The sequence below is a fragment of the Cebidichthys violaceus genome, unplaced genomic scaffold (genome assembly GCF_023349555.1).
Source record: "Cebidichthys violaceus isolate CVI_PGR_0920_01 unplaced genomic scaffold, fCebVio1.0.p SCAF_89, whole genome shotgun sequence".
NCBI lineage: Eukaryota > Metazoa > Chordata > Actinopteri > Perciformes > Stichaeidae > Cebidichthys > Cebidichthys violaceus.
Genome location: NW_027176974.1, coordinates 690,570 through 717,709, shown reverse-complemented (window position 1 = coordinate 717,709; position 27,140 = coordinate 690,570). Strand labels below are relative to the sequence as shown.

The 27,140-nt window shown below is 41.7% G+C and overlaps 1 protein-coding gene across 1 annotated transcript in view; it reads right to left on the bottom strand.

The window, feature by feature from the left end:
- Positions 1–887: 887 nt before the first annotated feature.
- Positions 888–27,140, bottom strand: part of pdzd2 (PDZ domain containing 2) — a 63,438-nt gene continuing 37,185 nt past the window's right edge. The window contains exons 11-26 of the mRNA XM_068702774.1: positions 23,124–23,238; positions 22,969–23,042; positions 21,842–22,064; positions 19,341–19,458; positions 18,251–18,383; positions 16,925–17,012; positions 16,669–16,772; positions 16,346–16,502; positions 14,299–15,215; positions 13,953–14,097; positions 7,566–10,215; positions 6,462–6,579; positions 6,262–6,363; positions 2,751–3,021; positions 2,508–2,642; positions 888–1,364 (exon numbers count right to left, since the gene is read on the bottom strand). Of these exons, the coding sequence (XP_068558875.1) occupies positions 1,171–1,364; positions 2,508–2,642; positions 2,751–3,021; positions 6,262–6,363; positions 6,462–6,579; positions 7,566–10,215; positions 13,953–14,097; positions 14,299–15,215; positions 16,346–16,502; positions 16,669–16,772; positions 16,925–17,012; positions 18,251–18,383; positions 19,341–19,458; positions 21,842–22,064; positions 22,969–23,042; positions 23,124–23,238 (5,544 nt within the window). The 3' untranslated portion in view covers positions 888–1,170. The remainder of the gene's footprint in view (positions 1,365–2,507; positions 2,643–2,750; positions 3,022–6,261; positions 6,364–6,461; positions 6,580–7,565; positions 10,216–13,952; positions 14,098–14,298; positions 15,216–16,345; positions 16,503–16,668; positions 16,773–16,924; positions 17,013–18,250; positions 18,384–19,340; positions 19,459–21,841; positions 22,065–22,968; positions 23,043–23,123; positions 23,239–27,140) is intronic.

The window sequence follows — 27,140 nt, the reverse complement described above, 5'->3', positions numbered from 1 at the left end:
TCAATAGACGTCATGGAGGAATGAAAATAGGTGCACAGTGTTGTTTGGCCCAATTAGGAGTTTTCTTTTTTTTATTATTTCAATGTAGATGTAGCAGAATGTAGACTATTGCATTTTACGTTCTTTATTTTTTTTAAATAGCATGTAATCATGTGCAGAATTGAGGTAAAATACAAAGAGGTTTTGGTGGTGGTCGACTCTGAGTGAGAAACCCCTTCATGGATTTCGAAAGACATTGTCATTGAATGTATTCTGTGTCGAAACAATGACAGTTGTTCTTTACTTTGTGAAGAGAAAAAAGTGAACTCAAACATTAAAAACTGTAACATTTAACAGCGACGTTCAGAAGCTAAGAGTGGTTCCTCACCTGTTTGTGTGCTTTTACTGACATCTGGTGGTCATTTCTTACACTTGCACACTGTAATTGTAACCATTTTATAAGGTGTGTGTCTGCTGTAACATGGCTGATATTGTGTTCAACCGGCTATTTATTAGAAATATAATGATGTGATGATAGAGTTAAAAGCCTGTGGAAAGCATGTGGAGAAAGTTATTCCAGATAATAAACAGTTAACAGTTAGCAATGTGTGCTTAAGTGTAAGAAGGATTAGGTTTAACCAATGTAAGACTCTCATAAAATCGCTTGGATTGAGTAAAAATGTAAACATAGATAAAACATTCCTTCTCAATCTATCACTGTGAATGTTAATATTTGCAATCCTATATATGCAAATTCTCTAAGTCCTACTTTGTAAGTAGACAAACAAAGTTGAAGGTTTGAAATGTTGGTGAGGACATTCGATTGTTTGTAAGACAGATACATTTCCGAAGCGGAGAGTTCAAAGATGTTCAAGTTAGCATGAATGGTATAACCACAACCTGCCATGGATATTTTCACATACTGACTTTATTTAAAAAAAAAAAATTCTTTAGTGTTCCAAAGGGAATCTATTGTAAACAAACTGCACTTCCCATCTGAAATAAATCATGATTCAGCAATGTCCACCACAATAGTTGGTGGTCCATCCAATTTGGCCTATTTCTACGTACAAACACATGTAACACGACAAAACACAAAATGTCAAATGAAGTCCATCAGGAAAGCTGGAAAAAGCTGGAAATTGATACTGCTTGTCCACGTTTTAGAGGGCTGTTTCACATTGGTCCGTCTCAGGAGCTTTCTGCTTCCTTGTTCATTACAGTCAGGTTCCTCGGCTTGCGGATGAGGAGGTGGTTGGGCCCTTCGTCAGTGGCTTTGATGATTTTCCAGGCATCGTGGCGCATGAGGCCCTCCAGAGAACAGCCGTTGATGTACAGAACTTCATCGCCAACTTCGATTAATCCGGACAGCTCTGCGGCACCTCCTGTTGTAGAAGTACAGCGACTCAAGTTAAAGATGCACCGCCTGATTCCTCTCAGCTCAAAGTAGAAGTCTAATCACGCACACACTGCTCTGAGCCACGGACGAATGCCTCCTAAAACATGTTGCTGTATCATACAAAGTAATAAAAGCTGTTGTTGTTAATTTACCCTTTACTAAGCCCCGCCCCCTGCTGCTAATCCGTCAAACTGTCAGATGTAACGTTACCATGGAGCCCACACTCTCATTAAGAATTATCACATTTTTGTAAAAATAAATAAATGAAAAAGCGATTTTAGAGCGAAGCAGACAGAAGGGTCTACAATATGTTTGAGGGATATATCAGGATGATTCAGCGCATAGCAGTGGTAAAGCTAATTAATGCTGTGCTAACATACTCTGCTAATGTTACTTCCAGAGGTTTTTACGTAGAAACGTAACGTTTTAGAAACATATATCTCCTTCTAACCTCTCCGGGTAACGAGTATCACTATTACACGTTTAACCATGACTAGCTCCAAAACCACAAAACCATCCAAAAATGTAGAAAATCTGAAACATTTGCATGACAGTCTGTGGATCAGAGCCGGATAGTTGTCGGACCCCAGTCGGAGCTGGTCTATGCTACGCTATCATTGGCCAGTCTGCGTTCGAGTGGTGGGACTTAGGTAAGGGTCAATTATTTCCATAGTTCTCAACCCAGTTCCCACACAAGGTATCAAAGAATGTTACAAAAGAAAAGAAAGAGGCCACCCAACAATACTCACATGGCCACTTTTACATTGGACAGGTTACTATTTGTCTTTTTTGACTGGCTGCCAATCTCAAGAGGGCAGGTGTTATGAGCTTGCAAAAAGGCAGACGCCAGTGAAGCGAGAGTAAAAGAAGAAGAGAGGAGCAACTCCTTCATTGAGATGTCAATGGACCACGAGTGATAATCCTTTTGTCATTGTGGTTCAGCATCCTTTCTTTTCTATTCATGTTGCTGCTTAGTGATAATGAATCCCCAAGACTAAATAACAAGTCATTTTACCAGTACTACCTGAGCCATGACACTATAATCACATGTGTTTAAGGATGACTAAATTAAATGAATATTGAGCTTTAACATGGACTTTTCTGGGAGACTTATAGAGAACCGGGTCACCTTTAAAGATACGTTTGACGATGAGAGGCTTGTCTCCGTGGGACGAGGACTTCCCCCCTTCCAGACTGAAACCCAGGCCGGCAGAGGACTTGAGGAGCTCCACCGTTAAAGCACCGTCTGGACCCACATCCACCACTGAAAGGTAAATAATTAAGGTTGATGAGATTAAAAATAATGTGGAAACAGTGAAGGAGGGGAGGAACTACTTTACCCTCATGGAGACGTGTGTCACAGAAGCCTTACCTGCTCCAACGCCCGAAGACTTCTTCCTGGCGGAACACGTCCTCTTTGGCCGGCCGGCCAAGTCATGTGTGTCAGAGGAGCCCATGCCACTGTCCTCGTCCCTCCAGATGACTACTAAGGATTGACTGGACAGCCTGGCTTGATGGAGGCAGGAGACCACCTCTCCGTGGGTTTTCCCCCCCAGACTGCTGCCGTTTATGGATAAAATGCTGTCCCCTCTCTGGATTGTGCCCTCGAGGCTCGCTGTCCCTTTGGTGAAGACCCGATGGACCTGAACACAAAGTTAAAGATTATAGTATTAAAATAATAATATTAATCTTTATTTGTATAGCAACTTTCATACAAGAAATGCAGCACAAAGTTATTTATAATAATATAATATAAAGGATGATAGACAGAATTAACATAAACGGTTGTTTGCCTCCACCAACCAGCCATGTTGCAGTTTACATCTATGTCTGTCCAAAATGTCATCATTTTATCCTATTAGAAATTTGTGTGACATTTTCATAATCAACATATGAATTTTTGAGTTATAGGTAACAAGTTTTTTTTGAGGTTACAGTGTCCGTATTTTAAATATATAAGGGATTTTTTCGATTTACAGATTTATCGAGAGTAAAGGGAGTAAAAGTCAGTTGAAGTAAAATGCATTTCTATTGAGCAGCACAGATATTTTTGCATTCAAAATCACTGTATATCTTTTTAAGACAAACAGGAATAAAGGTAACTGAGATTAATACAATGAAGTTCTGACCTAATGGCCATATGACACGGAACAGTGCAAAGTACCTTGTTGTAATGGTACGCAACCATAGAAGACGAAGAGAAACAATAGCATATTTACAAAATTGCAGTTTAGACCAGGGGTCTTCAACGTTTTTCAGGCCAAGGACCCCCAAACTGATAGAGAGATGGAGCAGGGACACCCTACTATATATTGTATAAAATTGTGTTTTGTATTAAACTGGGCCTAGTGCCATGTATAAACATACCTTGTTATTGTGCATTCAATACTAAGCTATTCAAATAATACACAGGTTCATATATTCATGTTTTTATTTTAAACATGTGCAAGGTACAGTGAGTAGGGTGGCCGTGCCACTGCCATTTATAAACATACCTTGTCAACTGATATCAATGCCAATATCAACATTGTCTGTCAATTGCATGATAATCATGCATACAAGCTATTCAAATTGACATTTTTATTTTAAACATAAATGTGGAAACCAAAAATGAGTGATGGCCTATTAGTGCCACTGCCATGCATAAACATACCTGTTATCTTGCATACAATGCTGAACTATTAAAATAATGGAGAGATTCATATTTTTTGGTTGAGTTACAAAATGATCCATTTTCGCTCATAACAATGTCCATACACTTGGATAGGAGCTGCAGTGTTTTAGCCAGGAATATCTTGCAAAAATGATTGCACAAGGATTTGGTGACGTAAATGTTGTTTTTTAATTAACTTTTTTTTTTTACAATGGTATCTTTTTTTCAAATAATATTGCAGCTTTCCTTGTGTCTGGGATCTTAGTCAGCTGGGGACTGAATCGGCTCTCGGTCAATCACAGGGAACCTGACAGAGCCAGCATGTAACATGCGGCCTCGTGATTGGCACAGCAGCGATAGGGGCGGGTCCTCCTCTTTGTGTGCAGGAGGCTTGGAGGGACAGGTCCAGGCCAGTGTTGCCAACTTGGGGACTTTCTCGCTAAATCTGGCAACTTTCTGAACCCTCTTGGCGACTTTTTTTGTCAAAAGCTACTAGCGACAAATCTAGCGACTTTTTCTGGTGTTTTGACTGACGTGAAAGCACGTACCGTTCTACAGTTACTGTTGTGAATGAGCAGCGGGTGATACCGTGGGCCGCCCTAAAGCACTCAAAGGCTCACACAGTAGCCTCGCGCAGCAGTCCCAGCTGCAGTCAGAGCAGAGAGGTGACGCTCTCTGCGTCCGACTGCAAATGAATCGCGTATGTGCATAGCCGCCGCTGATCCCACCATGGCTTACGGAACGGGATGTAACGGTGAATATTTTTAAAAACAGAGAAACTCCTGGGTGTACGGACTGACAATGCCTCCGTTATGACGGTGATTAACAATGGGGTCCATAAGAAGTGATGGCCTATTTCAATGGCAAAATAAAAAAACAAAAACAAGAATCAACAGAAGAAAGAAAGTACATTTGTAGTTCTAAACATATTTAGGGTTTTTTTTACTCACTTTTTACAACTATGCAAATTAGGCAATGACGTCATTTAGCAACTTCTAGCGACTTTTAGGACAGCCAATAGCTACTTTCCTTACTGAGGAGTTGGCAACACTGGTCCAGGCTAGTCTCGCACTATGAGCGAACCAGTGCCCAGCTTGAGAGAGCTACTGTGTTTTGCTGAATGTGTGCATTTCTGACTGAACGATAACATCTTCTGCCTCCATTTATCCATTTGTTGGATTCATGTTAATGTGTATTTAAAGACATTTCAATTTGTGAAGAAAAAACAAAAAACAAAAAAAATTATCTAATCAACCAAAAATTTCGCGGACCCCCTAGGGGTCGCGGACCCCCTAGGGGTCGCGGACCCCCCTGTTGAAGACCTCTGGTTTAAACAATGATAACGTAGCATCGGCATGCTCTCACCAGGGTCAGAAAACTCCGTTCTGCTCCATAGGCTCTCATGCAGTCGTTTCAGAATTTCTTCATTTTCAGGCTGGTTGTGTGGATTTGGAGCTAGTCGTGGTTAAACGTTGTGTAATAGTGATACTCAGATATATGTTTCTAAAACGTTACGTTTCTACATAAAAATCTGTGTAGCTAACACTAGCACAGTACGTAAGCACATCATTAACTAGCGTAAGATACCTGGCTTTACAGGAACACTATTGTTCCTTTATTTCTTGGTCTTGTATCTTGATCACCAGATGATGTGGTGGTTCACTTTCACACTGTGATCCGTAGGCTTCAGCTTCTATCTTTATCTTTTAACTAGATTTCACGGCTGAATCAGTTTGACATCCTGATATATCCTTCATATATCGTAGACCCTTCTGTCCACTTCTCTGTAAAATCGCTTTGTTGTTTATCCCAAACATGTATAATATTTATTCAGGGAGTGCTCTTAGTGACAGTGTGGGCTCCATGGTAACACGGAGTAGCAGTGGAAGGCGGGGTTTACGGATGGGTCAAATACGTTTTGTTTCAGCTCAGTGTTTGTCGTTACTATTGTTGTATGTCTGTCATGTGTTTTTTCATTGAAATATTGTATATACATTGTGTGGACCCCAGGAAGAGCTGTTACAGTATCTAACGGGGGTCAAAACAAACTAACACACCTCATCAAGATCTCTTTTCAAGACAGAGACAGAAAGACAAGCAGCTTGTGCATCAAAGCTACTACAGTATGAGTAAGATTGGAAAGTTCCTGACCCCCCCCCCCCCCCCCCCAAGTGGTAGTATTGAGAGAGACGATGGCAGCTTGTACTGCATTGGAACACACTGTACTTACAGTTATTGCCTTCTGCTCAAGGTCGACTCCACCAGCAACACTAAAACCAAGCCCTGAGCCTTCCTCTTTGCTCAGGACCACGAGGTGAGTATTACCGTTAACCTGCAGGGAGTTCAGACGCAGAGTCAATGTGACAAACAAATGTAGACAGAAAGTAGGACTGTCTACGGAATGTGAAAGTTCTAAAAGTATAGCGTCACCTCTGAGAGGGCCTCGGTCTCCTGAAGCAGGGCCGACACATACGACTGAAGCGTTGGGGAGGAGAGCAGGGTTTGCAGCTTACGCTGACTCACGGGAGAAGAAGCCAGCTCCTTTAAGCTGCAGACAAAAGGAGCCAATGACTTTTTTCCCCCTGATTATCATTTCAAACAACATCAAACACAATTTTAACAGAAAGGAACACAAGAAAATAAATGATCAATCTCTAGTGTTATTGTACAAAATGTTCTCAGGTACAGCTAATATTGGCCAAGAAAATGTAATTTTTTTCAATTTACCATAATTTCTATAACAATATATTCCTTACAAATGCTTATCATGAGATCAATCGGTGTTCTCAGCATTAAAAACAGACAACAAACAAGCCAAAAAAATCTGAACCACAGGGTCTGAAAAGCAAAAGGGTCATCTTCCTTGAACTATTATTAAAAATACTAAATATTAATAGAGGTTGTCAGTACTGATCATAACTACCAAATATTAATTAATTTTCAGGACATTAACCCTTTAAATGCCAGTTTGTGCCGTGGCAACGAGAGCAAACAAACGCACAGCTGTCATTAGCATATTATTAATTAATTCTTAGATTTTTTTGACCCCCAAGATTTCCTCTAATCTTTCATAGCTTCTTTACAATCGGCTGGTGTCTTGATACCACTGGGCGCACAGACAAGAGACATTTTTCAAAATCCACAAACAGTGGCTTCAGTGTACTTTAAGGATTTTTAAAGTGTAATTTTAAAACATCTGCAACATCAGGCTACCCATGTACGCACAAATACTTTAACTTTGTACCTGTACAAAACACCTACAATCTTAGGTCCAATAATTGGCTGGGCATAAGGTGCCACATGTGCGGACTGGGACTGGAAAAAGTTTTATTACGGCCCTTGATCTGTGTGTTTTATGCATCTCTGTATATTCAAACTCTTCTTTGGACACATGAACATTAATTTTTACTCTGTAAAGTATATATTTTATTGTATATCTGAAATCAACGTGTACTTGAACTATAACTTTTTTCTTATCTCAATCGGTTTCATCTGGTTAAATAAAGGTTAAATCAAATAATTGAACTCCCCTACCTGATTGCCCAGCCAGGCTGTTGTCCATGGGTTTCTGGGGTTCCCTGAGGAGTCTCTTCAGTGGATCCAACATCACCTCTGCTGTTCCTGTTCACATCAGCTTTTGTCAGGGTTGCAGAAGGTGGAAAACTCTTGGTCGCTGTGGCTTTCTTGAGTATGATGGCATGGCTGCCAGGCTCAGTTGTATCCACGGTCGTACCATGGTCTCTGGCAAAGTCCTCGGAGCATAGTTTTTCCAATTCAGGCATGCTGAGAGCCCTGAGCTGCCGCAACCTGCTGCGGGGAAGTTTGTCGTGTTTCCTGCGCAGCACCTGAGGGGTCTGTGGTGCCGTCCCATCTGGAGCTTTGAGACCTCGAGACTCTGGACTGCCTTCCGTCAAGGGAGCTGCGTTGTAGCTCGAACGTGGGAGCTCAAGGTTGATCAGTGTAATGCTGGATGGAGATTTACTGAGGAGAGGTGAGCAGGGCACGGTGGGGATCAGATTCTCCACATAAGAACTAAAACTCCTTTGCCGTGCCCGGCAGTCAATAGAATTGACCAAGCCCATGTAACCGGCGATCCTTTGGTTAAGCGAGGCTCTATACGCCAGAGCGTAAGACTGAATGTCACTGCTTTTAGCCACCGGCTTGTCAAAGTTAGCCAGGTTTTCAAAGGACTTTATCTTGTGTCGGACAGAGAAAGGATTGTAGCCTGTTGACAAGGAGGTGTCTGTGGTGAGGCTTCGCCTTTCCATCGTTTTTATGTACAGTCTGGATGTGCTGGACTTTAGGGTCTCACTTGTCTCTACAATAGTGCTGGGTTTTGAGCCATTACTTGTGGTTGAATCAGTTTCTTTAGCAGAACCCAGAGAATTATATACTGTGTTACTGACCGTGCCGTTCGTTTTTTCTACCGTGGAGTTGGCAGGTGACAGCATGGGGGCTAATCCTGAATCTGTGCCTGTTTGAGTGGGTTTAGATTCTTCTGAAGTCACTGTTTCTTTGTGTGCCATAACTGGTGGTGAAGAACCAGAAAAGGAAGACAGTCGAACTTCTATAAATGTTCTTTGAGTGGCAGTGGTGTGTGATTGGCCCTCTGATTTGGCTGGTGCTTTGGAGCTTAAATGGATCTCTTTGGCCAGTTGCACTGTTTGTGATGTGCTACCTGAAGGCCCGTGCTCAGCTGTAGCTTGCAGTCTGTCGCTTACTTTGGGCAAATCAAGGCTTTGGGTATTGGTCTTCAAAGAGCTGGACGTGGTGGCCGTTGATGTGGATTTTGGTGACTGGTTCAAGGAAGTCTTGGTGTTTAAATATACTGGACTTTCCCTACCGGTCAGCTCCTCCTTTGGTTTGTTTTTACTCTTAATACTAAGGCCCTTCAATTTGGGAGCATTAGTGTTTGGTCTGATTTGAGTTTCAACCTGGAGTTTGAAGTTACTACTCCACACGGGACAGTCTATACTATCAAGAAGCTTTAGCCCAGTGTTCTTCTTAAGCACGGAGCTAGCATGGGGGTTTAAATTAGTTCTACACTCCAAGGTTTTTTCTTTGCTTGTCATTGACTCTGACACTCTCGTATCCGATTGGCCGATGCTTGAACATGCGGTCTCTGACTCCATTGAAGGTAAATGGGGAGTTTGTGTATTCAAGTGCTTCAATAAAGCTGAGGTCAGCAAGGCATCTGCATGCAAATTTGTAGTAGTAGTACCCTTAGTGGCACTGTGGAGATCTGGTGGAGAAGGGTTGCTGCAAGTGCTTCGGGGACTGAATGTCACACATGCTTTAACTTTGTCACAGGGTTCGATGGCTCTGTCAGTGTGGCACTCTAAGGAGTTCACAGGTATTGTACTGTTGGAAGATTGGCATGGTTGCACTGGAGAGGAGACCCCTGATAAATGAGATAGCTGCGAGTTTTGGGTTGTTGTAACAGAGTATTCATTGTTTGTCAGTAAGACATCAGTGGAGAGCTGTGAGGTCTGGTCAAGGTTTGTGTTTTGACTGCTGGCATGCTGAAAAGATGGGTACCCATTCGGTGACTGGCTTAAAGGAGAGATTTCACCAGCAGCAGGTTGCTTGGCATCACACAAACAGAACTCCACCTCTTCCTCATCTGAGGGCTCATGAAAACTACCACCACTGCCAGCCATCGTATTGACCATTACACTGCTGTCAGTGGAGGAGTTACTGTTTGAATCACTGTCATCTCCTATGGGGTACATAGACTTAGAACCAGCATCAGGCCTTTGGGGATGTGATCCATTGAAAACAGCAGAGCTGTTTGTCTCCATAGTGGGCATGGCACCTTTTTCATTTCCTGCATCCGAGATGAAACAGTCCAGGGGATCGGACTGTATTAGAACCTGAATGCAAGCTTTTTCACACTGGGTTACTGTATGCTGTCTTGAATGGCAGGATACAGAATAATTAGATAATGTTTTGTAGGGGGACTTAGTGTGTGTATTTGTTACATGGCTTACTTCTGATAAAATATCATCTATATTTGTGATGGGTATTTGAAAGTCTGTTTGGGTTGTGTGGTTGAAATTTCCCAAATTTGCACCTATTACTTGTCCTTCATCAGATGTCCCCTGAACATATCTGGGTGGGTTCAGTGTAGTGGCTCCGTCACTGCTCCCTGATGACATTATCAAACTGGACAGTCGATCTACAGCTGGGACCAAAAATAAAGGTAAGCTGTTTAATTAGGACTGAATGAGAAGCGCTGAGTTAATCATTTGAAGTAATGAAGGTTAGGATTTTGTAACCCTAGTTCTATCAGCAAAGGCAGAGCCCTCTACTGGACTCTATGGGTAGTACTCTACTTCAATTACAAAGAAGCATTTGTCTACTCTAAATTTGCATAAGTGTAGCCTGCCAATCAGGACATGACATCCGAATATGTGCGTACCCCCCACTACATCAGGCTGCAGCGAGCGGCGTAATAGTGATAGGGCCCCCTTGGTAAAGGGCTCTGCCTGTGTTTATAGAACTAGGGTTACAATATTGTAACCTTAGATCAAACATGTACAGGGTCTGCCCTCTACTGGACTCTGTGGGTACAGTGGGTGGAGCCTGACAAATGAACACCCTGCCGCGACATAACATTGACCCAACTACACAGTACTGACCGGCTAGTGGTTATTTGCCGCAGCCCACCTACTTCTTTTTAACCCAGGCTGCAACAGCAGAGAAGTAGGGGGCCAAAGTCAACCCAGGTAGTACGCAAATGAAGTGAGCCATGGCCTAAGCCTACAGGGGTCATAATACAAGCAGTACACACCCTGCACATACCATTCCCTTGTCCATCAAAAAGCACAGGAGCGCATGTCTCATGCCAGTGGGCAAGTCGGCGTTCGCTGAAGAGAAAAAGGATGGCACACAGCATTGTGTGCTGCTTTTTATACCGTGGGGTTCACCTATTCGGTGAGGCATGTGCTGATTGGCCAGCTTATGCCCAGTGGGCAAATGCGGTTGGAGGACAATATTACCCGCAGAGTCCAGTAAAGGGCGGAGCCTGTGCGAGTTAGAATATATGAAGGTTTTGTCAAAATGGTAAACGGAAAAGCGATATACACTTGGCCTCTCATTCACCCTTTCACACACACAGCCAGTGTACAAAAAGACACACTCCCTAAAAATTAACAATGCTCTTTTATCTTGCAACACAGTGAGGTTAAATACATGTCATGCCATAGAACAAAAATAATTTAAGAAGAATGTCCAGGCCGATGGTTTTTCAGTAATGTTTTGTCAATCTGGTTATCTGGATGTCTTCTGGTGTTCTGAATTCTCCACTGAGCAAGTCTTTCACTGCAATATGCAGAGCATTTAGAATCCCCAAAACAGACTTTTTCTATACTAGTTACATAGTTGTGTTTCAACTCATGGTTAGTCAGGAAATGTATTTTCATTTCATTAAAATTAATCAGTTCACCAAAGTCTATGAACAGGCCATAAGGTCTGTGAGCTACCTTGATAAAAAAGAGGCAAACTTAAAACATCTGAAATGGAAGCAACAGCAGGATCAGAGAGAGGGCTGATTGCAATTCTTTAAAATTCTAAACAGATTAATATTTCTAAAAAGAAAAATAACAAAATTCACAGGTAGAAATACCTCAAGTAAAATGAAAGCTTTAGCATGCATATTTCTTTCTTTAGAATTGCAACTATAGTTAATCTGAGATTTATTATAGAAGAAAAGAAAAGGTTATAAGAAAAGTTATTTAAATTATTATGTAATTGAAATTGTCATTCTAAACAATACCTGATGGGTCATTGAACTATCCGATTACAGGCCTGCAGGCATATTGTAGAACACAGAAACTACATACTACACTAAGGCGTTACTAAAAGTCGGTGTGTGAATGTCTATGGTTGGGTAGACAGAAATTAATTAATTGATTAATTCAGAAAATGTAGGTACTAGAGATGTTCAGATACCATTTTTTTATTGCTTATGCCGATTCCGATGCAGAGTACCGATCCAATAACAGTATATATACACAGACTGGAACTGATGATGGAAGTAGCTAACGAGTGAGTCAGCTTGTTTCTTTCTCATCTCTGTTAAGAGTTGCACATAAGCATTACCGATCGGGATGATTTATGCATCGAGTAGCGAATGTTCCCATGGTGTGTAAATGAGTTGATAAATGTTATATAACGTGATATTGGATTGGTGCCCTATCCAGCATTTTAGGCTCTTTTGGAGGCATTTCCCATTCTGGTCTCGGTATCAGAACAACTTTAGAGACATTGCTGTGGTTGTTCCAGGGTGTCACCTGAGTATTTCTTCTGTTGCCATCTCTTCTATAACAGATTAAGATTGGGGAAGATGTAAAGAGGACTAAAGGAATCATCTGTTCACCACCTACAGAATTAAACATTTACAGATGTCCTAAACTTGAAAAATTAAAGTCAGGGGATTGATTTTTTTTTCTTTTATCATATAAATCGGTAATTGAATCCTTAATACATTAAATGCAACCCTTCAACGGCAATCCAATATTCAAATCCGAAAATTTAGTAATTGATGTTAATTGATGGGAGATGTTGAAAATATTTACAAAAAGATTGTGATCTAATAAAAATGGTTATGAAGATTCCTAGAAGAGTAATTTGGTAATAAAACTCTTTTGGTGACCAAGAAACAGTGATCCACAGCAATGTCTACGCTACGCTAAACTAAGGTTTACACTACTGTACTATACAAGTCTCAATTGTCAAACTGAGACATAGAAGGCATTCAGGGAGTTAATACTACAGGGTAAGTATAGTACTGCTAATAAAAGGTCAAATATACTGTATGAGATAATCACCATGGATAGAAAGCCAGATGCTTGCAGGTTGCTTTGGGGAAGTAAGTGAGGGAGGGTTGATCCTACATCTTAAGTCGGCATAAAAGGGACAGAAATGTTCCTATTTAAAGGCACTACTGCTCGTAAACACTAATTTGAAGAAGCGTAATACACATATAATACATATATAATATACACCACCACATCAGGTGAACATTGAGCAAAAGAGTAAGAAAAGATTGAAATTAAAATCCATCCATTAGTTATAACACATGAACTTAAGGGTCGATCCCATTTTCATTGATAAAGTCATGAGTTTAAAGGCTTAGCAGATGCCAAAACAATGCATAGGGGTTAACATCACTATGTGGTAAGATTTTACAAAGATATCACAGTTTTTTTACTCAAAAAGATCGTAAAGTTAACAGTAGAATTGTACTAGAATAAGGCCGATGTCAATAAAAGATCCTAAAGGGAAATTCCGGTATACTTCAACCTGGTGGACAAGCTGAATGAGCCTCCTACAGCTTTTCAAATATACACAATTTTTACATGAATTATTTCAAACGCTCGTCTTTGAGTCTGACCGAAAGCGGCACTACGTTGAACTCCACAGGGATCAACATCCGGGTTAATGTAGATCCTTATGCAGTTATCCAACGTGGTTATTCTGAGATGCTACTTCCTGTATTTACTTTCTCTCAGACTAAGAGACGAGCGTTGATGATTCATGTAAAATCATGGGTTGTTGTTTTTTGGAAAGTTCTAATTTCCCAGAATCTCGCCGGATTCACTCTCATCAGGAAATACGCCAGGTTGAATTATTCCAGAATGTTATACATTTATGTTTGGAGTGTGGGGTCACTACTGATTGGCTGAAGAAGTGCATTCCTGGACAACATCACATTGCCAAACTTAAGCCAGATTCAACAGATTGAACATTTTTGATGGACTTTCCCACGTTTCTTACTTCTGTGTCTGCATCAGCAACCCTGCTACTTAAAAAAAAAATCAAATGTGGAGTCCTGAGGTGAATGCACAACAGTAGCACACTGACACTGGATGACCTACAACCTCCAGAAAAAAGATGATCCTAAAAACGAGGTCTTACCTGAAACCGGCCTCTTAATTTCCAGGGCCAGTGTAATGGGAAGGCTGTGCATGAGCTCACAGATTTCCTGGTAAGTAGAGGAGCGCACCGACATTTCCCCAATTTTGACAATCTCATCTCCAGGACACAGGTTTCCCGTAGTTTCCTGGGTGCACGATGAAGCAAAAGAGATCAAACCCAGTTGTGACTGAGCTCCAGAACCACCAGCGCTCTGGCAAAAAAAAAATACTATCTTATAATTATAGAATAATCTTGAAATAATTCAAACAGAGAAGTTTGGCGTAAAGCCTGCAGTATCCATCCACTGATATTGGAGTGGTATGAAGATTAGACCAGTCATACTTACCCTTTCTGCTGCACCTCCAGGCTTTAGCCCAACGACGACGACTTTCAGAGGGGATGACATGATCTCCAGGTCGAGACCGAATGACTCGTCCTCGCTTCTCCTCAGCGTCACAGCGTCGATGGTGCAGACACCCACAAGCTCACTGGCATCTCCCTTCTTGCAGAGCTGATGGGGTACTGAGCCACCGGCGATCTTGGGGTTTCTTCCACACTGGGTGGCTTGGGTAGGGGGCTGGGACGGGCCCAAGACTGGAGAGGGCTCATCCGCTTTGGACTTTTGCTGCTGGGGTAGGTTTGGCGCTTCGATGCTCATCATACTTTTGACCCGTGTCACTGCTTTATGCTCGAGCTTGGGCGAGCGCTTCGACTCCAACTGTCCGTCCTCTGGATTTGTGTAGTTCTCACTATTGATGGTCAAATTGCTGGGCCCGGAGCCCAAACTGCTCGCCCCCCCTACTTTGCGGATGGGCATGAGGGGCGACTCGGAAGCGAATGACTCTGACTTATTGGCAATACCTTCCTCACACTGTGAGAAACTACCACAGAGTGGTGTTTTCCCATCATGGCTTCCGCACCTCTGCAAATCCCCGTCTTCACTGTTTCCATTTATATCCAACGACGATGTAGCATTCACAACTACTGAATCACTTTTGGGAATTTCGGATGCTTGGGCATCGCTGAATTTAACAGAGTCCGGTTTTGTTGGCCTGTGGAGGAGCCCAGTGTTCCTGGTGTGGTCGTCTTCCTCGTCGCTGAGGTTGTCCTCAAAGCACATCAGCCGTCGCTGGCGGAGAAGCGGGCTTCGCACGGAGGCGGGGCTAGAGATGGCGACAGGCTGGCAGACTGCCTCCACACAGGGTTTGAGGGGAACGGGGGTCTTGTCTTGCGAAGCGTTGAGCACGGGGCCGCACTCCACTTCTGTTAGAGAAGGGGCGAATGCTGAGAATAAGTAATTTTCGTTGCCAAATCAAAACAGACAAAGATGAAGATCTGGTGATGGTGTCACAAAGCACTAAGGGCCGTCTCCCGGATGGTGTTAGAGTTTAACCAAGAGTAGGCCTTAATCTAGAGCAGCTAATCCTGCCTCAAAATTGGCTTTCTGAAACACATTAAATTAGGATTTATGTCAATTTTGAGCTGCCCCATTAAAAAGTTAACAATCGTGACAGAAACATGGTGAAATATTTGGTCATCGATCACTGGCACTGTGAGACACGTCCATTGATGACCGATTCAGAGCTTTGGAGTCAAACACCAAGTCTGCGAGACAATTCTGTTAAAAATGACTATATTTAAATGCATTGTGACATATGGAAAAAAAACACATCAATGTTTAGAGGCAAGTAAACTGATCAGACTTGAGGCACACCACAATGCCATTTAAAAAAATAAAAAAGTTCAGTGTTGCTAAACAACCACTGAATGAGTGCTAACGTTAGTCAGTAGTTCCGGGTGTCCAGCAGCAGCCTCCAGGCCTGCTGTTTTCTGTTCAGATCGTGGTCACTACGGTTGGTAAAGTCATATACAGCAGCTCCGGGGAATCCAGCAAAAGTCCCCACAGTGAGAAAAAAAAAGCGAATGACATCGAGGGATTTCGGCTCAGAGTTGAATGGGCACTCCTGTAAAAACACGAGGCGCATACAGCGTACGTTCAACTATGCAAAGGCACAAAATGCTTCCTTCTGATTGAAAACAATTACAAAAAGCTGCTAAAACATCCTCTGGCCATTGTAGAGCCTAAGTATAGACCTTTTACATCTGGTCAATTGGGAGGAACAGTGCAAAACTAGAATTACCGCTTCACACTTGCATGCCTTCACCAGCCAGTCAAGTTGCAGTTTAAATCCATGTCATCATTCTACATATATAGAATCTTACATGTTTGCCTCCCCTCTGTGCTTTTTCATCATACAGAAATTACATTTATAGCACAGATCAGTAGAGAAATATTAATATTTTATTTTAGCATTATTTGCCAAAATAACCTGTCATGATGACCGCACGTCCCTGCTCTCCATGGTATTTAAATGGGTGAAATGTATTTTTACCAAGTGGCCGTGATGAGTTGTCATCCATGGAAGTGCTGCAGCTCCGCTGGTGGAGCGCCTCATCGCTGTTCAGCACGGACTCGGAGGAGAAGGAGTGGCTGGAAACATCCTGGGAGAAGTACTGAGACAACTCTGTCTCTGAGCTCAGAGACCCCTGCTACGCCAAAATGAAAGACAAACAAATCAAGGGAAAGAAAGGTGAAAAGCAGAGCGAGATCAATACTAACGCACCAGTTAAGTTGAATGAAACTTGACCTAGCAGCACCACACTACCTGTGTCTACGATCTAAGAAATAAGACATGTATGTTGAATGCAAACATACTCTACTGGCCGGCTCAAGGAACCTCTTCATGGTCCAGCTGAGAGAAGGGGAGCCATCTCCCTGCCTGTCCTTCAGCGTTGGGTAGGGGCTCTTACAGGACGCACCTACACATCATATAACTGGGACAGTTAGCATCTGAGCCATGCTCTTGCTAACTGCCTTTAGCACTTAGTTCAACTGCGGTGCTGGTATTGTAACACCAATAAAATGATTGGAGAGCAGGAGTATGTGGAAGACAAACGTAAAGATATCAGACCTTGGGGGTGAGACGAAGGTCTGTTTTTGTTAATTTTGTCGCGGTGTGTGGATCGAGCTATGACGTGATCCATCTCCTGTTCCGATACCTGAGAAAAGACAATGTGATGCAAGAGTTTTATCAAGACAACAACACAGGGCTGGAAACTACTATAAATGAACACAACAGTAATGAAGGCATCATATGGAATGTTAAATAAAAATGTACATAGTGAAAGATATAAAAAGTAAAAAGGGCATAAAATAAAAGCCTTTCTTCATATGTATGAGTAGCAATATTTCAACTTACAAACGTAAACAAAATATGATTGTACCACCACCCCCACTATGAAGCGTGGTGGCAGCTTCCTGCTGTGATACTGGTTCTCAGTAGCAGGAGCTGGAAGGCTTGTGAAGATCGACGGTCAAACAAGCGTCAACCTCCGGGTCTAAGAATGAAGCCTATGAGGAAGTGTCTTAATCTTGTATTCTTTCTAATGGCCAGCAGGTTGCAAAAATAAGACGTCTGGTTGTATAGAAGTCTATGAGAAAATGACTCTACTTCTCTCTTGACTTATTACCTCAGTAAACATTGTAATCATGAGTTTATGGTCTCAATCTCTAGTTTTAAGTCTTCTTCAATACAGCATGATGTTCATTTAGTAAATTATGGCTATCTTGTGATTGACTGTTCGCTACCACTCCAAACAAACCTGTTGTTAGCAAACCAAAACTAGCATCCAAACTAATATCATTGTTAACATGAACATGGATGCACCTTGCTCACAAAGCTACCTAGCAAGCTAGCTGCTAGCTGCTAAAGAGAGCTGGCCTTGCGTTTCAACAGCTCCACCCTCTCGTCAAAAAAACAAGATGGCGACGGCCAAAATGCCAAACTCTAGGCTTCAAAACAGCAGTCCACAAACTAATGGGTGACGTCACGGTGAGTACGTCCACATCTTATATACAGTCTAGCAGATAAATCTTGAGGAAAAACCAGCAGCAGTCCGACAGAAAAACTGAGAAAGAATTAGAGAAACATAGAGCTACATCCCGACCTCAATTCAAACAGGTCTTGAGAAATGGCTGTCCAAAAGAGTCCTCCTGCATTAGGCACTATATACACCACAAAAACTGCATCACGGTTTGCATTCTGACAGTCAGCAAGTTAATGTGAATGATCTACCCTTTACTCTTTAGTATCAACTGGATTTCTTTGGCATGCTCCAAGTACCTTGTGGGACACTTCCTGGTGTGTTTTAGAATAGAAACACCCCAACAGTTCACGCTGTTGAATATCTTAAAAGAGAATCTGTATCTATATAAATAGAGACACTCATCCTCTTACCTTGGGGTTAGGGTGCCTGCTGATAATGAGACTGACAGGTCCAGGGCCACATTCACTGAGGATGGCATAGGCCTCGCTGAGAGCGGCATGACGGAGACTGACCGAGTCCACCTCCAGTATCTGATCTCCACGACTGCATGGAGGAGCACAGTCACCGTCAAAGACCTCTTTGTACATACCCGAATGGAAATTGAATGTAGCCACGTACAATCACATGGAAACATTATATGCACAACAAATTATGGATGAATACATCTGCTACAGAAGCCCTGAGAGGCAACTGATAAAAAATAATTCTGGTGTTCCATTTTCCAAGTCTGATCTAAATAGTTTTCTCTCCTGTGTTTATGACTTGAGAACATATGACATATTTTTAGTTCCTTAAATATGTATTTTGTATTTTCATCAGTGACAACCCCTTTGTTTTGTTTTTTACTCATTCTTAAAGGGACAGTTCCCCCTCAAATCAAATAACATATAAACATATGTTTCCTCTTACCTGTAGTACAGTACAGTGAGTTGCCTAGTGTTGTAGATATTGTCCTGAGAGATGTCTGCCCTTTCTTGTAATGTAATCAAAAAAGCTATGGCAAAAAGAAAATAGTTCCTCCATGAAACTTCTCACAACAAGGTCTGTGTATTATCTTGAGTAAGCTTGAGTAGTATTAACAATTCCTGGAGAGAGAAATTGCTGTAGAGGTTTTCAAATGTATTTTTTGGTGCTTTTAGCACCGCAACCCAATTGCCATCTAGTTCCATTAAATTGGAGAGGCAGACATCTCTACGGCCGATACCTCTAAAACAAGGCAACTCAAACCAAAACAATATAGATTGATAAATGGAACTACATGTAGAAATAAATTATATTTTTTTGTCATTTTTGGGGTGAATTGTCCCTTTATGTAATAAACCACAGTTGAGAAAACAATTTAGATGGAACGTAGAAAATGGAACACCAGTCCAATTTTTTGTTCTCACTTGCATCTCGGGAATTCCGTACTTTTCAACCAATGAGCTAATAGGAAAGTATGCTGCTCGTTTGCATTTCAGTTTCCAATTCAAAGATGACCTTGAAGTTTTATACTTTTACCTGAGCCTGCCGTCCATCTTGGCAACAGATCCCAGTGCCAGGCTATGGATGTAGATGCCAGGAGCAGCGTTCTCCAGGGTCAGACAGCAAACTCCAATCCCAAGACCAACACTGGGCTCTAAAAAAAACAAAAACATTAATTAACAGAACAGAAGTACCTGCAGAAGTACATTGAGATCTACGTGCAGAAGGTGAACCCAAGCCGTCTGCCGGTAGTCATTGGAGGGTTGCTGGATGTGGATTTTCTTTTAATCACAGCAAAAAAGACCTTGTAAAGTATGACTGCTAGCCCAAAAATGTAATTCATATGGACACAAAGTAGTCAAGGATATACTGTACAAAAGTATGAGGACATACTGTCCTGTTACTTTAGTATAATTCTGATCCAAGTCCATGTTTCCTGGTTTGAGCCCATTGGTTCCAATGAAGGGAAATCTTAATGCTACAATGATATCCTACACAAATAATGTCCATGCAACTTTTTGCCAACAGCTTATGTTTGTTCCTTCTCTGTTTCAAATAAATAAAGAAAAGATTTCCCAGTTTGGTGTGGGAGAACTTGACTGAGCCCCATTCAACATCTTTGGGTTGAGCTGAACGGAACAAAAAGAAGTATAAATATTAGGGGTGTAAGAAAATATAGATATACTTGAGTGTTGCAATGTTACGTTTTCTCACAAAACACTATGGATATGTAATTGATAGTTCACATGCAAAAAATCGGTGGCAGACAGAGGCTCAGATCACACAAAAAGTAGTGTCATCACGTTGTATGTTACAGGGACAGTGATAAATCAAATGCAGAGCCAGCTGTTCAGATTGCATAAAAAAAGTACATTTTGTTTCAGAATCTGTGGATATGGTGGTGTGTTTTTTATACCAGTCATTCCCAAAGACTTGGTCAGGACCCACAGGTGGGCTGCAGGACATTTTTATTTGGGCTGCCAAATAAATCAGCAGAATTTCTCCCAGTCTTTAATTTAACATTTACATCTGCAGTTCCCCTTTGAGCCACATGAGGGAGCCTGAGTGTTAGTATTGTTCGACCCTAGTTATAACAGTGACTCTAATAAAAACATTCTTTTTGTTCTATTGATGAGAGGGAAAAAAACAAGAGCCCAATACATACATGTACCCCCTACATGTATGTATTGGGTCTCATTCATCAAGTATTTAACACATGTATATATTTTCAATAACATGCATTAAACAAAGTTGTTATTAATCAAACATATGTATTTTCTAAACCAGTGATTCTCAACTGGTGGGTCGCAGACCATTTTCAGTGGGTCGCAGACCTTTGCCTGAAAGAAAAAAAAAGAAAAGAAAATCTTGTGCTTTTATTTTGAAGGGGATTTTTTATGCAGCGGATTTATTCACACTCCTTAAAAGTATTTGGCGTTAATGCCTTGCAATGCTAATAGACACCCGCCATTTCACAATATAGAAGAACACCCACAAAGTTTTTTTCATATGCTAATTGAGCAAAACGCAAGTGACACCGACTACATGAGAGATGGATTTTCTTACATTGAGGACAAAAGAGGGCAAAAACCTCAGTGTGTTTTGTGCAGCGAGGTTCTGGCACAAGAAAGCATGAAGCCGTCAAAACTGAAGCGGCATTTGTTGGATCAATCCGCAGCGGATAAACTGAAAACTATACCTCTGTCAAATGACACTATAAGTAGGTGAATTGAAGACATGTCGAATGACATCAAACAACAGACCACAGCTCAATATAAGGCAAGTGGTCATTTTGCATTACAAATGGAGAATCTACAGACATAACAAACAAAGCAGTTTTAGTCATTTACGTGAAACATGTGTGGGACGGGGTCTGACAGTAACAATTTCTCTGCACATGAGAGCTCCCTACTACTACGACTGCAAAGGACATTTTCAGCTCAGGTTCAAACTGCACCATCTTTTCATTAAATACATTTGAGAAGTTGAAAATTTGGGTCGCGGCTTGTCATTAAGGGGTGATGGTGGGTCCCGCAGCCAGACCACTTGAGAACCACTGTTCTAAACGGTCAGGAATATTCATTTACGCACAAAATATAGTTAAGACTTATTGTGAATTGGGGCGTGATGGTCTGTTGTTTTGAATAAGTGGGTCCCCTAAAAAAAAAAGTTTGGGAAACACTGCTTAATACTATGACAGTTTTCATAAAATCAAATTTAAAAAATCACAATATATTACCATATATGGAATCGTAACCCCTGAATCATGATATTTATCGTAATGCCAGATTCTTGCGAATACACAGCCCTAATATGTATGTAAAAATTAAAATATTAATAATTTTATATATACATATATATATATATATATACATATATATATATATATGTATATATATATACATATATATATATATACATGTTGCAAATTTATTCTGATCTTGGTTTCAGAAAAAAACACCTGTAGGATATCATAAAAAAAGGAAATGGAATGAAAACCAAGGGTTGTCTCTAGGTTCTCCGTCAGGTCAGCCAACCTTTATTGAGTGTGACCTCCATAATGATGCAGTCTTTGGGACCAGGACCGGGGCCCTTGTGGACATCAGCCTCCTCACCCCCTGAGGGGACGGGTGTTCCCCCGCTGGTGTTGGAGTTGGGCGAGCTGGAGCGGCTAAGGGGGGTGGGGGTCGGACAGGGGGTCAGGCTGGGACTGCGCAGGCGGGTTCGGATCGTCAGCGTCACCACACCTTTTTTCAGTTGCTGTTGGAAGAACATAAAATGGGGTTGAATGCCCATGTCTGTAATGCATCATCAACATACGTTACAATCTGCTTATAACACTGTATAATTAAAGTTAGAAGCACTTATGCATAATGCTTTATTACAATAATCATGACACATTAAAACACATTTTATAATGACTTTCAGGTCAATGGTGTAACATAATATTATTTCTATACATCTTTCTGTATGTATCATGGTGTATTATTATTACCATAGATTTTTTATCCTGTATTATAATGTGTGTTACTCTAAGTGGTTATTCCTGCATTCAATTTAAATCTATGCAAGAATAACACACATATAATTTAATTTTCACTTTACTTAGGGCAAACAATGACTAGAGGACAATCACATTATAACAGTGATTATAATGCATTTATGAAAAAAAAATATATATAACAACTATGGGAATTATAATACACTGTGATCATTGGGTGACCAGCAATCATGAAATATTATGATACTTGACCATATAAGTTATTATACATTGCTTTATAATGTGTTCTGAATATTGTTATACAGCATTATGAATCTTTAAGAATGCTTATAACTATGATTATATAGTGCTAGAAGCAGATTTTAACACATTGTAAGTATGTTTATAATGCATTAGAGACATGGAAACGTTATCAAAAAATACTAGATTTTCCAAAAACAAAACAACCCAAGCAGTCCTTGGTCTCCTTACAAAAAAATGTGATGTCAGTATAGTTGCCGTAAAACCTAAAAGTACACTTAGATAAATTTAGTCGGAGACATTCTTTTGTCTGAAGGAAACATATTTTTTGAAAATAAAAAAGTTTGACTTTCTTCAGCTTTTCGCAACTGACCAAACTTTTGAACACCAAAAGACAGAACATATTTTAACTATGCAGGCCACCTTGAAGGTCTGGATGGCCTGTTGGTGCGTGAGTCCTTGGAGAGACTCCCCGTTCACTTCCAGGATCTCATCCCCTGCACAGGGAAGCACATGGTTAGAAATGGCATGGGCGTAAATGGAGATCACGGAATCGATGAATGGAAAGGAACGGTTACCCTCATTCAGTCGTCCATCGGCTGCTGCCGCTCCGTGAGGGAAGATGGTTTTGACAAAAATCCCCATCTGACCACGAGCCGAGTCCTGCCCACCAACAATACTGAATCCTAGGCCCTATGAAAGGTAGATCCCATGTCAGGATGACAACGACACAGTAGTCATTTGTTTTTCTAAGAATATTGTGTTTTTATGGTGGTGACACAATAGCTCATAGTACCCTGTTACCCCACTAGAGAGCTGTGCTCCAAGAATGCTGGGTCACTTATGGTTGCTAGAGTCTCAAAAAGTAGGATGGGAGCCAGAGCCTTTAGCTACCAAGCTCCTCTCATGTGGAACCAGCTTCCATTTCCAGTCCGGGGGGCAGACACACTCACAACACTAAGAGAAGTCCTAAGACTTTACTCTTTGATTACGCTTATAATTAGGGCTGGTTCAGGTTTATGGTTAGGGCTGGCTCAGGTTTATGGTTAGGGCTGGCTCAGGTTTATGGTTAGGGCTGGCTCAGGTTTATAGTTAGGGCTGGCTCAGGTTTATAGTTAGGGCTGGCTCAGGTTTATAGTTAGGGCTGGCTCAGGTTTATAGTTAGGGCTGGCTCAGGTTTATAGCTAGGGCTGGCTCAGGTTTATGGTTAGCGCTGGCTCTGGTTTATAGCTAGGGCTGGCTCAAGTTCATGGTTAGCGCTGGCTCGGGTTTATAGCTAGGGCTGGCTCAGGTTTATAGTTAGGGCTGGTGTAACATAGTTGAAAAGGTTCAGGTTAAACCCACTAAATGGGAAAACTACGTCAACTGCTGTTGAAAATGTGTACCTGCACTGAATAGTAGCCGCAAAGGACTATGGGTAATCCTCAATGCGACGGAGGAATCGTTACGAGGTAATGTGTCTGTGAATGTCCGTGGACAATATAATGTTAACTAGCTTGAAAAGTACTTAAGAGTTGAGCTGGCTTTATTTGTTTGAATATTAATTGTCTTAGATTATATTCGCCATGTTTTCATTAAGTTAACTATACGTTTTTTTATGTGTTTTATTGCCAGTAAAAATGTCTCCAGTTTAGCTAGCTAACACTATCGTGATGCCGTCTTTCTAGACGGAGCACGCGCTGTTGTCCGCAAGAGATGACCATTCTTCTGTTGTCCTTTTTCATAAATGTAGGTATGTTACATGTTGTTCTATAGAGTGTGGTAATATTTTAAAAATGCAGATGGAGTATTTTCTATAGTCTGCATGTTTACTCAGTTACACAATTGTTGTTATAAAATGAAAAATACTTAAAAAAAGGTTACAGTCTAGTGTGAGAAATCTGTATAAATATATTTTTGGTTATATATTTTTTTGTATTTCTCCTCATACATTTAAGAGAGAGACAGTTTCTGTTCTATTTCAGCTATTTTATTTACATGAATTTAGCGGAGGACCTATTGTTATTCTAATGTTTTTTATTATTAGGGCCCGAGCACCGACGTAGTCGGAGCGGAGGACCTATTGTTATTCTAATGTTTTTTATTATTATTATTATTATTAGGGCCCGAGCACCGACGTAGTCGGAGCGGAGGACCTATTGTTATTCTAATGTTTTTTATTATTATTAGGGCCCGAGCACCGACGTAGTCGGAGCGGAGGACCTATTGTTATTCTAATGTTTTTTATTATTATTATTATTAGGGCCCGAGCACTGACGTAGTCGGAGCGGAGGACCTATTGTTATTCTAATGTTTTTTATTATTAGGGCCCGAGCACCGACGTAGTCGGAGCGGAGGACCTATTGTTATTCTAATGTTTTTTATTATTAGGGCCCGAGCCACCGACAACGTCGGGCCAGCGAAGGCCCTATTGAAATTCTATGGGGTATTATTATTAGGGCCCGAGCCACCGACAACGTCGGGCCAGCGAAGGCCCTATTGAAATTGTATGGGGTATTATTATTAGGGCCCGAGCCACCGACAACATCGGGCCAGCGAAGGCCCTATTGAAATTGTAAGGATTATTAGGGCCCGAGCCACCGACAACGTCGGGCCAGCGAAGGCCCTATTGAAATTCTATGGGGTATTATTATTATTATTATTAGGGCCCGAGCCACCGACAACGTCGGGCCAGCGAAGGCCCTATTGAAATTCTTTGGGGTATTATTAGGGCCCGAGCCACCGACAACGTCGGGCCAGCGAAGGCCCTATTGAAATTCTATGGGGTATTATTATTAGGGCCCGAGCCACCGACAACGTCGGGCCAGCGAAGGCCCTATTGAAATTGTATGGGGTATTATTATTAGGGCCCGAGCCACCGACAACATCGGGCCAGCGAAGGCCCTATTGAAATTCTAAGGGGTATTATTATTATGGCCCGAGCCACCGACAACGTCGGGCCAGCGAAGGCCCTATTGAATTTCTAAGGGGTTTTATTAGGGCCCGAGCCACCGACAACGTCGGGGCAACGAAGGCCCTATTGAGTTTCTAAGAGTTTCTATTAGGGCCCGAGCCACCGACAACATCGGGCCAGCGAAGGCCCTATTGAAATTCTATGGGGTATTATTATTATTATTATTAGGGCCCGAGCCACCGACAACGTCGGGCCAGCGAAGGCCCTATTGAGATTCTAATGTTTATTATTAGGGCCCGAGCCACCGACAACGTCGGGCCAGCGAAGGCCCTGTTGAGATTCTAATGTTTATTATTAGGGCCCGAGCCACCGACAACGTCGGGCCAGCGAAGGCCCTATTGAGATTCTAATGTTTATTATTAGGGCCCGAGCCACCGACAACGTCGGGCCAGCGAAGGCCCTATTGAAATTCTATGGGGTATTATTATTATTATTAGGGCCCGAGCCACCGACAACGTCGGGCCAGCGAAGGCCCTATTGAAATTGTATGGGTTATTAGGGCCCGAGCCACCGACAACGTCGGGCCAGCGAAGGCCCTATTGAGTTTCTAAGAGTTTTTTATTAGGGCCCGAGCACCGACGTAGTCGGAGCGGAGGACCTATTGTTATTCTAATGTTTTTTATTAGGGCCCGAGCACCGTCGTAGTCGGAGCGGAGGACCTATTGTTATTCTAATGTTTTTTATTATTAGGGCCCGAGCACCGACGTAGTCGGAGCGGAGGACCTATTGTTATTCTAATGTTTTTTATTATTATTAGGGCCCGAGCATCGACGTAGTCGGAGCGGAGGACCTATTGTTATTCTAATGTTTTTTATTATTATTAGGGCCCGAGCACCGACGTAGTCGGAGTGGAGGACCTATTGTTATTCTAATGTTTTTTATTATTATTATTATTATTATTATCGTACCAGTTTCATCGCAAAAAGGAGGTGCTTGGGATACTGGGAATCTTTTGAAATTTGGCAGAAAATTCAATCGTGGTGAAAATTCCAGTATTATTGGGGTGTCCAGCTGCGGCATGACATTTTGGCTCGATAGCGCCCCCTACAGAGTAGCCCCAACTTTGGGTTTCACCTAGCTGTATGAAATTTGGTAGGTATGTGGAACGTGATGAGACGTACAAAAAAGTCAAAAGGAGGTATATCCTAAACCAAACAGGAAGTCGGCCATTTTGAATTTTATGACGTTTTTGGACCGTTTCAAGGCGCCGTACTTTAACAAACTCCTCCTAGAGATCAAACCCGATTGCCTTCAGATTTGGTCAGTATGCTCTTGAGACCTTGGCAGTGAAATGATACTCAAAGATCAAAAAGTTATCGAACTATGTGTCCGTGGCGTGGCGGCAAAAAAACACCATTCGCCATGAAACAGGAAGTTGTTGTAACTCGGCTGTACATTGCCTAATCTGCTCCAAATTTCTCAGATGTCATAACATCCTGACCCTGAACACATGTATATGACAATTTAGAATCATAGTAATAGCGCCACCTAGTGGCAACAGGAAGTCATAGGTTGTGTACTTTGACACCCTACTGCTCACAGATTAATCGGATCCCTCTCAAATTTTGTCACAAAAACCTTAAGACCTTGATAATGCTTCATTGTGAAAATTGTAGGAAGTTGTCGAAGCGTGGCGACGTGG